The 14,289-nt window shown below is 32.2% G+C and overlaps 1 protein-coding gene across 6 annotated transcripts in view; it reads right to left on the bottom strand.

Moving 5' to 3' along the window:
- Positions 1-1,038: 1,038 nt before the first annotated feature.
- LOC139491245 (baculoviral IAP repeat-containing protein 3-like) overlaps positions 1,039-14,289 on the bottom strand; it is a 29,512-nt gene continuing 16,261 nt past the window's right edge. For all 6 annotated transcript variants that reach the window (XM_071278771.1, XM_071278768.1, XM_071278769.1 and 3 more), the window contains 8 exons: positions 6,915-8,565; positions 6,119-6,619; positions 4,597-4,635; positions 3,910-4,043; positions 3,277-3,352; positions 2,772-2,894; positions 2,027-2,203; positions 1,039-1,392 (listed from right to left, as the gene is read on the bottom strand). In XM_071278771.1, coding sequence (XP_071134872.1) covers positions 1,193-1,392; positions 2,027-2,203; positions 2,772-2,894; positions 3,277-3,352; positions 3,910-4,043; positions 4,597-4,635; positions 6,119-6,619; positions 6,915-8,529 — 2,865 coding nt within the window. In that variant the 5' untranslated portion in view covers positions 8,530-8,565 and the 3' untranslated portion in view covers positions 1,039-1,192. The remainder of the gene's footprint in view (positions 1,393-2,026; positions 2,204-2,771; positions 2,895-3,276; positions 3,353-3,909; positions 4,044-4,596; positions 4,636-6,118; positions 6,620-6,914; positions 8,566-14,289) is intronic.

The following is a 14,289-nucleotide window of genomic DNA, read 5'->3' on the forward strand; positions in this document are numbered from 1 at the left end:
TGTGATACAGAAGAGTTAGTAAAATCTAGGACAAGAACGACTGTGATAAGCAATAGTTCTTTCAACTTTGACTCTTTGACAACCATTTGAAAAAGTCTGTCTGGGTACCCACAACGTTTCAAATGGACAAATGAATGGAAAATAGTGCATCATATACCAATAGGATGCTTCTTTTTTGTGGAAACTGTCTTCCATGAGTACCAATTTTGATTGTATTTATGTACTTTGGATTTTTATTTCATGCATCTACAGTACAGATGGGTCTTTTATACTGAATTGTTTTTTCATAAAAGTTTCTCAGTAAATTTTAATAATCTAAAAGGTAAAATATTACTAAAGTATAAGCATTTAAAAGGTTTATTGATATGTCCCAGAACATATCGATTCTCTGCTAATTTTGCTGGTATCATTGATTCTGTGGATTCAACTTTATTATATTGTGGTAGTTTTTTTAAAACATTTTGTAAATCGGTGTGATTTCTCCAATCAAGAAATCTGAATATCTGTGAATCTTATATTGTTTAAATTTGTAGTGTGACTCTACTGTAAAACAAGTATGTTCGATTCTAATTAAGTATTGTAAATTCAGTAATTTATCATTATTATTATTATTGTGTGCATGCATTATTGTGACTATTGAAGAATAGACAAAAGTGTAAGATTAATTATTACGATTTACAGAAAATCAGATATACGTATCACATATCAGAATGTGTGTTCTCACCCATTTTCATTAATAAAAACCTCGCAATAATTATTGAATTTATAGTACTTCATATTATGTTTTTCCAGTTTTGTGTACAACAAAAGAACTGAGTTTGTCTGATGCAATTTGTTTCATCTGACATATTATTGTTTTTTTTTATTTAAGTTTTGCTTGATGGTACATAAAATTGAAAAACTCCAACAACAAAAAAGAACCAGTAAACAAACCAGAAAACATAATACTTCAATGGATTAAGTGACCTAGCACTAAATGTAAAACAGCAACCTGAAGTTTTATTCGGTATACTGATTTTTTTCTGCAGTACAATGTAGTAAAAAAATATATGTTTAATCATTATAAACATTGATTCTATAATGTATATTAATTTACAATAATGTATAGCAATAAACACAAAAACAGTTTAACTCTGAAAATCCAATTTCCAAACAGCAAAAATAAACTAGATTAACTATGATACAAAGAAACTCAAATTGTAGTTTTGATTGTTCCACGAATGAATGTGCGACATAAAGGGCATCTTCTTATTTTCGGAGAACAGGTTTTACAAGTAACCAAGTGCCCACACGGCACAAATGTTATGCCAACTCTTTCATCTAAGCATATTTTACATGTATACAAGTCCTTTAAATCTTCATTTTCCTTTTGAATTTTCCCAGGATCTTCCTCTGAAAATACAGATAAATATATACTACTGTTCTCAAAATAAGGATAAAGATGAATCCATACTTTTGTGAATCTGTTGCACTGTATTAATCACAGTGACAGTGTTTGTTTTCCTCTTTTGGTTTGTTGGAGATTTGATTGTTTTATGGATCATCTTTAATATAACCACTGTTGGGAGTAAATAATTTTATCATTGTTTTGAAGCAGTTTGAACTTATCAATTTTACTCTTTATTTTTCTGTTTAATATGTAACTACTTATGAAATATCCACTTATTTCCCAATTTACTTGATGGAAAATATTTATCGTGAAGCTTATATTTTTTTACTGAGGAGATATAATATAGTTTAATACAAATGAGAAAGCAGTTAACCAAAGACAATCTAATCAGTCACCATATTTTCCAACAATAAGTATATGTCATACTATATACAAAGTTCAAATATAAAGCTATTGCAATTGTATCATGAACTATGTCAACATTATTAAGCTGGACACCATTGATGCCTAATCAACTTAAATATCAATTGACTGGATGAATAACACCTATACATAATGAATAACATACAGAAAAACTCATGTCACTACAATTTAAGGGCAAAGTTAGTCAAATTGTAACAAAATTATCAAACAAACCATTAGATCCTTGTTTGTCTTCAGCTTCTGTAGTAAGTTTCTGCTCTGTTTTCGTTGTGGATGTATCATTAGATTTTGTTAATTCAGACAGATCATCCGGGTCTGTTTTAGTTTCTATATTGTCCTTGGACTCTAACAAAGCATTCACCAACATGTCATTTGTTATTTTCTCCCAATCTGTTGAAAAAGAAAAAAATGTTTATAGTGGGTTTTATCAAAAGAAATTTTTCTTTCTTAATGTATTTTTTCAAGTTAAGTACGTTAGGTAAATGATAATCTTTATTTTTTATCAAATATAATGTTTAACTGTTATCCCCACATTGCTTTCTAAATTGAAGCATGTTTCTGTTTTTAATGTCTAAAAAATATTCTAATGAGTAGACAATAAAAATTTGAAAATATGATTCATCTTTAAAAAAAAAAAATGGTAAAAAAATATAATAAATCAAAATAGACAGAATATAGAAATTGACATTTGAAATATTTTTGTCCTTGATCTTTTTGAAAGCTAACAGAAAGACAGACAAAAGAAAAAGGATAACAAACTATTGACACCAAGTGATGATAACATTTGTCTTAAAAAGTCATAAGGGACATAAATTTCAACACATGCCACTATCTCGTTGGATGAAATATTTTTCCATTCACAAGGCAAGCCTCATATTTAAAGATAAAATTTTAAATGGAGATATATCATATCTTACTACATACACTGAGTGGTAGAATCTATATTTAATCTATTTACCATGGTTTTGCAACAATTGATTCATAGTCTTTTTCACCAGTCTGTCTTTGTTTTCACCAAATATCTGTTCTCTTATGATATACTGTGCTGCATGGTGCTCAATAGGATCCCGCACATCTGAACCTGTTAATAGTCATAAAATATTCTAACACATCGCTCTTTTTTCTAAAATTTATTCACATAATAAAAAGTACACAATTATTAAATGTTACGCGTGTGGGGGAATACCTGAAAACTACCTCAGTTGATATGCTATTTCTTGCAACTAATCAAATCTACAGATTCTTACAAAATTTGGTTTATGGATTGATAATTGATTTATTCACAAAATATAAAATTGAAGAGTAGCAGCTACAATGGCTGAATTTTGTACAAGACTTTACTTAGAAATTTTGAGTTTATTTGGATTTTTAATAATCTTGTAAAATTCAGTAGATTTGACGAGCAGTAAGAAAATAGGTATATGAACATTGGCAATTTTCAATAAATGAACATCTTATGTTACCTGACACAAATCCAGATGTTGCTTGCATGGTTGTTTCCGATGCTACACTTGCCGCTTGCTGTTCTATTTCGGAATCCTGATTAACAAAAAGTAATGTAAAAACATATTAATTGTAATGTTTCTCTTTTGAAACATGTTGCTTATTTGGCTTGATTGGATTGAAAATATTTTTTTATTCTTAAAGCTTAGAGTTTACATGTGCATGCAGGTACTACAGTAAAGGAAAAGAAGAAGAAAACTGTTGAAGGGACATAAATCATAACATCATATTAATCACTTAACAAGGTAAGAGGAATAGAGAACTGGTGTCATATCTTTTTAGTTGCTTTAAGAAAGTCAATGTTTAAACTATGAAATTTATTATTCTCGAAAAGAGAAAGAATTGGATTAAAAGCAAATATAAAACTTCATGGTAACATTTTCTGCTAAGCTAATGATTAAATAAATATTTTTTTAAGTCGGTAACACTGTTTGTGTTTATTCAATTTTTTAATCCACTACATGGAGTCTTTTTTCCAAATTCATGCTTGTTTTACTATGCCTTGTGAAAGAATCAATAATACCTAATGCCTAATATAAAGCTTGTTAGTAATAGAATTTAGTTTTTATATTCATGCATGACAAACTACATACGGTTTGTATCCCAAGTACTGTAAGAACACTATCAATAAACTCTTGTCCTTTTCTCTGTAGTAAGTAAGGACATTTCCTTGACCAACGAGCATGTTCAACCCATGGGTTGTCATCAGATTCCCAGTTTCGCAGGCCTGAAACAACATAACAAAAATCCACACATATAGTTATATGTGCTAAATACAATAAGCATTTACATCCAACAAATGCATTATTGTCATAGTCTAATAGATGTTAGCACCTCTCTTGTTATCACCACTTGAATCCTCTGTGAGACTATTCTATTTAGGGAAATTTTGACATTCTCTACTTAGAAAATGGGGCAAAGACTCAAATGAACATGTTATTATACTAAGATTCTTCTAAATTTGCAAAAAGACTCACAAGAGCTATTAGTTAAAACAAATAAAATGATCCAAAGTAAGAAATCTCCATCAGGAAAGCTTTTGAAAGGAGTCTCATATACAAATGTATATAGAAAATATGCAAACATTATTTATATGAGTACACAATCAGGTAAACATTTACAAATTTTGATGACTCTAGGTTGAAACCTATAGAAGTTGATATTAAGTAACAAGAAAAATGCCAATATTTTTGCATTAAAATTGAAATAAATTATTTAATTCATTGGTGACCTATATTTTTTATTATTTTTTTCAAATAAAACTCAATAAAAATACTTACCAATACCACAGTGGAAACATCTGACACAGTCACCGAAATCTTTTGAAAAAAAAACTATAAATTAAAATCTGAATCATCCATGATCACAACTATTCATCATGATATACAATGTAGATACAAAATGAAAAGGTGTCGTTTGTTTCCCCAACAAAATAAATTCATCAACCCTTAAAAATAATTGTCCTTTGTGCAGAAATTGCTTTTGTAATGTGACACTGACATCTGGATTTAACAAATACTGTCAGACATACTACAGACATGTTGGGGAGGGGGTTCAATGATTTCATTGTGTGTGTAATACTAATCGATAAAAATAATTTAGAAAGAAAACAATGGACCCCTTAAATTTTCACTTAAATCATAATTATCAAATTAATATTAATATATTTTAAAATGGTATGGATGTCATCATGAATATGACAAAAAACATTAATATAAAGAAACTGCATTGAGAACAATCACTTTGCAGGACATTTCAATTTCAATTGGAAGAATAGATTATCCAGTCCAACATCCATGCACAAAATAAAATGGATAAGAAGGGCTATAAATCTATCATTTCATACTGATAAGGCGACAGATATTATTACAACAAACAGATGTTTAAAACACAAAATTGTTAAACTTTCAAAGTGTTAGGAAAACGCACAGGCACATGTGGGGTTGACCCTCCCCCCCTTTTTTTAATTTTTGGTGTTTAATTCTTATTTTGGAAATATCCTTTGATGTTGTTTATCCTGACTTTTAAGATTAATTTGAAAACCCAATTATTTTTAAATATTGTTTTTTTTAATATTTTAATCTTGCAATTTATTGAAAAAATTAAGTTTTGTAAAAAAAAAATCAAAATCTCATATTAAGAAAAAAAGATACATTTCTTGATTGGTATTGTGTATTTTTTTTTATCTCTTCTTGCAATTGTTACCTATAAATTGAAAAAGAAACCATGTGGCATCTGTGAACTAACATAATATAATTGATGTGACAGTTTAATTTGAAAATTTTGTGTTTTCTAACTGGTGCAGGAGATAAGTTCACTTTTTATTCAACATCTTTTTGATGCAAATTCTTGGGCTTATATTGAAGACTGTATCAGATTTCCTCCACATAAATATTGAAAAAAAAAGTAGTGAGCAACTTATGTGAATCTAGTTTTACAAGTGAGCACAGCCAAGGAGTAAAAAAACTTCACATTGTGTCGAGTGGTTGACATTTTACACTACTTTTACCCAGAAAATCTGATGATCTGTTTACCATGCTATGTCTGGTCTTTCCAGACTCACTTAATAAAGTCTCACACCTGAGAAAAATCAGCTTGATTCCATCTCCTCATGCATTTTGACATTGCTGATAATTTCTCCTCACATCCCAAAACCTGATACTGGCAGAATTAGTGAAAAAGGCAAAATAAAGGACAATGATTGTTCATGATGGTTCAAATCTGATAAGTATGAAGAAGGATTTTACTACCTATTTATGTATGCCATGTATGCAGTGTGTTAATCTTACAAGCAACACTTACTTGAATAAAAAAATCCACATTCTGATAGATCAAGTGGGTGAAGAAAGTCCAAGTTTTGCGGCCAGTTCTTGTATGTAGCTCTTCTCCTCTCTATAGGTATATATTCTGGGTATTTCTCCTTTATTGTGTTCGTCCTATTATTTTGTGGTGTTGCACTGTCTCTAGATGCAGGGATAACATCATTATGTTGGTTTGACATTGGTCTCTCTGATGCCAAAGGTAGTTGGGGTCTTGTTAGATTTGGGCCATAACTAGATGATGACTGATTTGATAGGAAATTTCCACCACTACTAGCATATCCACTATCTTTAAATACTGATGTTACCATGTGGCTGTACTGAAATTGGTTAGCAGCATCTGTTGAGTTGGTGCTTTGGGAAGGTTGAGATGATCCAAAAACTCCACTGTCATTATTACCGTTAGAAGCAACTGGGGCTGAATATGATGAAATTACTGGTGCAGCGCTAGCTGTATCTGTGCATTGGCGACGCGAGTCCTCCTCTACAATAAATTTCATAGACTGATATTTATCTTTATTATTATCAATTTAAGCAAAGAGGAAATATAAAATAGATTTTATAATATTAATTTATATTATGAGTATGGCAGGACTCTGTAATAATACAAAAGTAAAAATGTAGTCTGCAAACAAACGCAGGAGTGAATTTTTTAAGCTCATATTTCTTTGTATGCATAAAGTTTTAATTAATAAAAGCAAGTTACTTTAAAGTGGTTAATACATTTATAGTAGGAATAAAAGAAAAGATGGTGAAATATAAGCAATATAATCCTTTACCTATTATTTCTGTGTTCAGAATGGCAGTGGCAGCATTCATATGTGCATCTGAATATTCTAGTTGGTTCACTGTAATTGCAGACTGAGATGTAGAAAATTTCTCCTTCAAATAAGCACAGTTTGGTGATAATTGTCTATGGATTTCTAGAGGAACTGACTTGTGTGACCAACCATCAAATTTAATAGAACAAGAAAAACAAATAACTTCACGTCCTTTACCTTCATAGTAAAATCCTGACTCTGCAAGACGTATGAGGCTCGGAGAATTGTCATATGGAAAGTTATGTAGAGATGCGATTCTCATTAATTCACTTGTCATGTCATTTCTAATTACTGGATACGATAGAATATCAATGTTTCTAGCTAATCCAATATGGTTGATTATGCTGTAAAGAAATCCTTTGATATTTTTGGATTTATAGTTCATTTGAAGTTCCCTTATTAAATCCATTAGTTTATCTTTGCTAAATATAACTGTAGACTGCCCTTTTCCCCAATCTCTATATCTGGAGTCATGTTCAAACTTTTCTAACAAAGATGATTTTTCCTTGTTTTTTATTTTTCTATTTTGTCTTTCAGGAAGATAGCCTCTATTTAAGGAATATAAAACTAGAACCAAACTAGAAACATATATTGTATATTTTTGTCTTCTTTCATTTCTATTTTTGAGACTCTGGATGTAAGATACCTTTACCAAAAGTATTGATGATATAAAAAAAAGTTTGATAACGAATGAAAGGAAATAAAAATATAAGAAGTATTTATTTACTGTATGTTTCACTTGTCCAACAAGTAAGGGAATAGGTGAAATCTTAGGGCTTTTTCTTTGACAATCTTTACAATTGTCATTGTTTTTGTTGTTTCCATTAATTAGGTCTCTGACTAATGAACGTTTAGGTTTAGGCACATTATTGACACAAAGTAACTGTCCCGCATTGCAGGTCACATAACCACACAGTAGTGCAAAGTCCCTTCTAGTAAAATGCATAAAGACTAAATATTTCTGCAAGCAATTAAATAGTTCTCCAATAACATCTCTACAGCACTTACACTTGCATAAATGACTTTTTGAGGAATTATGACCACAGTCATGACAGAAGCTATGACATGTACTTGTATGCTCGTTTTTACGCTTCCTAGAGCAAATATGTGTATGCCTCTGGTGATCTTTACACTTCTCTAAGCAACTTTGCCATTGGTGTGTAATAATTGACAAAATAGTAGTGATTATGAAAAGAAACCCAGATATCCTGTCGTTAAGTGATTTATGCTCATCGACAGAAATGGAACCTCTTTTTTTATGAGTATTAATGCTTTTTTTGCTTTTATCCTGTAATTGCAGTCGACTACTCCTGTCTTCCTGCTCTTTAAAATAACGTAATGACATGACCATTATATTGATTTCTTCTTCTTGTTGGCATGGTAGTGATGTGCGCTTCGCGTGGATTTCAGATGATTCCATTAATTCAGATTTGTGTGGACTAACACATTCAACTTTTGAAGACAATTGTATTGGATCAGAATCTTTTGAAGAGATAATTCCAGATCTCGATGCCTGAGGCAAATGAGAACGATCGTCCCCATTATCTACGGGAGGTTCTACATAAACCACCATGTTATCAAAGCTTTTTCTTTCAGGAGTTAGTTTTTTCTGAAATTAAAAATTTATAAAATAATTTTAATAACATAAAAAAATATAGCTACCCCATAGCAATTAAGAGTATCCTGCTACTTATAATTTGTGTGTTGCAAGTCTATCTGTTTAAAAATAAATTTGAGATAAGAGCCCATTCTTTTCTTTATTATCTGTCTTAACACATTTAAATGGTTAATGCCTATGGCAGATTATAAACAAGAGTTAAGACTTTTCAAATAAGCCAATTTCCTTTTAAAAACATTCCTATATTTTCATTTTTTTTCAATATGTAAATTGCCATGATTGTTATTGATAAATGATTATGGGTCTTAAGTACAATTCTTTTTGTGAATTGTACAATAATCCAGTAGACCTATATAAAGTATTGTAACAAAAGTCAGAAATGTTCTTATTTTAATCACTGTTAATTACATACCAGTATAACGTTAACAGTTAAACAGGTTTGGAAAATCTATAATTCTGAATACCTTAATCGTATACATATACTTAGAATTGTTCTTCTTGGCAATTTTTAAATGCATTTTCTGTTTCTTGCTTGTTATTTTGAAGTGCATTTTTTTTCGATCAAGCAAGTGCGTTCAGTACACTATACAACATTAAAAGAACCGGTTTAATGCCTCGTTCACACGTACATTTTAACCACAGAGGTCGATTTCACTTGAAACTCTCGAGTTGACTAAATACTAACTCGGGTTAACTTTACTTACTCGGTTTTCAACAAAACGATTTTACTTGAACCATTCGAGTTAACCCCTCGTACCCTGGTTCTAACCCTCACCGAGCCAGGGTTAAACTCGAGAAACTCTTGAATGACGTCAAACCAATGAGAATATTTTATTTTTTATGCTTGGTCAGGGCCTTACCACATGCCGAGTTCACTTAAAACTCTTCAATCGACTTCATGGTTATTAGATTATCACGTGAACTCACTAGAGTTGATATTCGGAACAACTCTAACTGCAACTCTAGGGTAAGGCCCTGAACAAGCATCAAAAATAAAAATATTCTCATTGGTTTGACGTCATACAAGAGTTTCTCGAGTTTAACCCTGGCTCGGTTAGGGTTAAAACCAGGGTACGAGGAGTTAACTCGAGTGGTTCAAGTAAAATCGTTTTGTTGAAACCCGAGTAAGTAAAGTTAACTCGAGAGTTTCAAGTGAACTCGACCCTAGAGTTACTCAGAGTTGTTCCGAATATTAACTCTAGTGCGTTCACGTGATAATCTATTAACTCTGAAGTCGATTGTAGAGTTTCAAGTGAACTCGGCCAGAGTGAATGTAATCATTTACTGGCAGAAAAACCAAGTCCGTGTATAAGTAAAATACGGATACACCGGATTTTTGTACAAACATTATTTCTGGATACTATCTTATGATGATAAACAAGCTTCTGTCCAAGTTTGGTAGAAATCCAAGATAGTTTAAGAAAGATATAAAAATTTCAAAAACTTTAACCACAGAGTGAATATTTGTGGACGCCGCTGACAACGTCGACGACGGAATGTAGGATCGCAGTCTCGTTTTTTCGTCAAAATTCGAAGGCTCGACAATAAAATATTAAATTAGGCACAATAATTAATCTTTTAAAGCCGATAGAAACAGATTTAAACAATTCAAATTTACCAACTTCGTCTTGTTTACCTTCTCAGTCAAAGGGTTCCGTTTCTTTAGTTTAATTTCAAATTTCAACTGGGTTTCCGCCTGTACAACAACAACAAATTTTATATGTCAATCAAGACGACCCAAGGAGAAGAACAATTTCAGTTTAAATTAAAATGTCTTAAGACTTTACTTTCATTTAATAAGTTGACCATTAAATGTGAATTTTCCACAGGTACTTGTTTCTATTCATGGGAAGGTCGACTATACATATGAATAGAAACAAGTACCTGTGAAATTTTTCCTTTGATATCCTCCCTGTGTTAATAAAAGTTTTCACTTTTCTTTTCTTTTTTTCATGTTAAGTTCTAGTCACCATTTATAACAATTATAAATCTCTTTTATTAAAAAGTTTAATTTTGGACCAACTTGAAAACTGGGCCCATAATAAAAAAAATCTAAGTACACGTTTAGATTCAGCATATCAAAGAACCCCAAGAATTCAATTTTTTTTAAAATCAAACTAAGTTTAATTTTGGAACATTTGGACCTTAATGTAGACCAATTTGAAAACGGGACCAAAAATTAAGAATCTAAATACACGGTTAGATTCGGCATATCAAAGAACCACAATAACTCATTTTTTTATGAATTAAAACAAAGTTTAATTTTGGCCCCAAATTCCTAAACTGTTGGGACCAAAACTCCCAAAATCATCCCAACCTTGCTTTTGTGGTCATAAACCTTGTGTTTAAATTTCATATATTTCTATTTACTTATATTAAAGTTAATTGTGCGAAAACCAAGAAAAATTTGAGTTAATTTTTACATGTATTGAACAGGTTAATACATATCTATAATACTAAAATTACGAGGTCCAATTTGTCAGCCGTCATCACGTAAAAACGATGAATCAAAGAATTCAACTTTATATATAACTAATATAGTACTAAGGTGTAGATTAAAAATTACACCACTCCAGGCCCTTTTGTTTTCCACGTAATTAATATTGCCAATAATTAAGAAGTTCCGGTTCGAGTCCGATACCGATATCAATAGTATATTCACCTCAATCACCTGTTACCTATAACCTTATCTGTACGTTCCGCATCTGACAGGCGCACCAACAAACGGTGTATTCAGGATTAATATGCTATATACACGGGTCATAATCACAGGGTTGACACTACTAAATTGTCGAATTGTTACCTATTGTATTATTTTAATCAGTAAGACTTTCTAAGATAACAATACGAATACTAAAAATCTGGACTAAAAATAAGGCGTATAGGTACAGTTTTCTCAATTTGTTAGCGGGCATGACGTAAAACAGCGAATCAAAGAATTCAACTTTATTTATAACTAATATAGGACAATGCTTTTGATTAAAAAATACTCCATTCCAGGACCTTTTGTTTTCCAAATAATTAATATTACCAATAATTGATAAGTTCAAGTTCGACGGGTTCAAACAGAAAGATTTGAAAGCAGAGAAAACTGTGTATCTTATAATCGGCATGAATTTATCAGATGACAATACTAATACCAAAATAATGCTTGCGCATAGTTATATACTTTAATTCAGTCACGGACCCGCGATATCACGGGTGTGTTCTAGTACTCATAAAAGATACCACACATATATAGTCAGATCATATGTTTTCGTACGGCTGATATGTTTTCTTATCGGTCGTCCAACTGTCGATATCAATCGGCTCAGCTCTTAATAAAACTCCATATCACGGCTTTGTGACGTCAAATACGTTGACCTGGCCTTAATAACTTTGACCTGGACATATCAGCGACGTCATAATGTTTGAACCGACGTTGATAAGTTTGACCCGAACTTATCAAGTCAACTTCCGGTTGCTGGTATAACTAAGACACATCCAAAAGACGCAAATACAGCCCGATAAATCGATTATCAGGTTATCGGCATATTAATATTGTAAATTATCGGTCGTCCAACTGTCTATATCAATCTGCTCAACTCTTAATAAAACTCCATATCACGGCTTTGTGACGTCAAATACGTTGACCTGGCCTTAATAACTTTGACCCGGACATATCAGCGACGTCATAATGTTTGAACCGACGTTGATAAGTTTGACCCGAACTTATCAAGTCAACTTCCGGTTGCTGGTGAAACTAAGACAATACTTCCAAAAGACGCAAATACAGACCGATAAATCGATTATCAGGTTATTGGCATATTAATATTGTAAAATATCAGCTGCTCGACATAATATCAAGGCTTTTTGATCTCGTTCACTGCGCTTACTCGACAAAAAGCTTCAAATTATGTCTCGCAGCTGATATTTTACGATATCAACATGCAGACAACCTGATAATCGGTACATACATGTATCAGCTGCTCGACATAATATGAAGGCTTTTTGATCTCGTTCGCTGCGCTTACTCGACAAAAAGCTTCATATTATGTCTCGCAGCTGATATTTTACGATATCAAAATGCAGACAACCTGATAATCGGTACGTACTATGCTTGCTTTTTCAATAAAAATCGTGACGTCATAATGCATTCTAAATAGAACAAAAAACCCACGTGTCAAGGATCATTGTGTACGCTAAATTATACATCACCGATGTTTCTTTCGATATATATGTAGTTTCTATAGACAATAAAAGTGCATTGACTTGACATATCAACAATATAAGTGTGACGGATGGGTTAACTTAAAGTCTGGACAGGCAGTAAAACAACGTCTGGTTCGTTTGATCGTATAATCTCAACTCAATATAGTAACATGATACATAACAATAGAACAACGTTAACAGAAGATATGATGACGTTAACAATGTGAATGGAAACGGCGTTAAAAGTAGTGTTAACGTTTGACGCGTAAGTTAAACTGTCTCTAAATCACCGACATACTCGGGGCCACCAGATGCAATGTCCATTAGCTGTGATATATAGTGGCATGCGGAAAGAACAAAAAATAGATTGATCTCACAAATAATTAAAAAAATATTAAATTATTAGATTACGTAAAAAACTCTTTGAATTTGACAGTCTTTTCACAAATAAGAAAAATTAACAAGTCTGTTCACACACGTTAGTTTCTTCGTTCACTTCGTCTCAGATAACATTCCATGCTGTTGACTTCTAATGGGTAGAGTTTCGTCACGGGTCGATTTGTAACTCCTGAATTGGTACGCACCATAGCAACGCGAACTAAACCGTCCTTGCCTTTAATAGTGTCCTGCACAACTCCAAGTTTCCAATGCACGCGCTTCGATTCGTCGTGTATCTGAACGACATCGCCTTCTTTAATCTTCCGAACGTCGACTCCAGCTCTTTGGTGATATTCTCGCAATGAAGTAAGATATTCTCCTTTCCATCTTGTCCAGAAGTTCTCAATCAATTGTCTCTGTCGTATCGCTTGATTGTTCAAGTTTGTGTGTGTTAATTCACATACATTTAGATTGTCAATAGCACTATTTGACGATACATACGGTAAAGTTGTTATCCTACGTCCATGTATAAGATGTGATGGTGTAATTTCTGGTGCGGGATAAGATTTTCCGATTACTTTTCGGCACGTTACACATTTCATCAATATAGATTTCACGCACTGTCTTAATTTCGGAATCCAAAATGTTTGTTTCTGTATGCTAGAGTGATATTTATACCTGAATGTAGTGTGTTCTCATGTGCTTCTAACACTATCAGTTAACCCATCCGTCACATCCTGGTCACGGCACCAATGTGACGGATGGGTTAACTTAAAGTCTGGACAGGCAGTAAAACAACGTCTGGTTCGTTTGATCGTATAATCTCAACTCAATATAGTAACATGATACATAACAATAGAACAACGTTAACAGAAGATATGATGACGTTAACAATGTGAATGGAAACGGCGTTAAAAGTAGTGTTAACGTTTGACGCGTAAGTTAAACTGTCTCTAAATCACCGACATAAAGGATGAGGCTTAGAAACGGGGAAATGCGAGGCTGTGCTATTATTGTCTTTATACTGCAATCTAAAAAAAACATTTTCAATTGTTGTTTGATGCGTTAAGGTTATTTATTTGATTTAAATATTGGGGGAAATACCCTTTAAAAAGGCCTCACATCATGCTCGCGGAGAAATATACA

The sequence above is a fragment of the Mytilus edulis genome, chromosome 10 (assembly GCF_963676685.1).
Source record: "Mytilus edulis chromosome 10, xbMytEdul2.2, whole genome shotgun sequence".
Classification (NCBI taxonomy): Eukaryota; Metazoa; Mollusca; class Bivalvia; order Mytilida; family Mytilidae; genus Mytilus; species Mytilus edulis.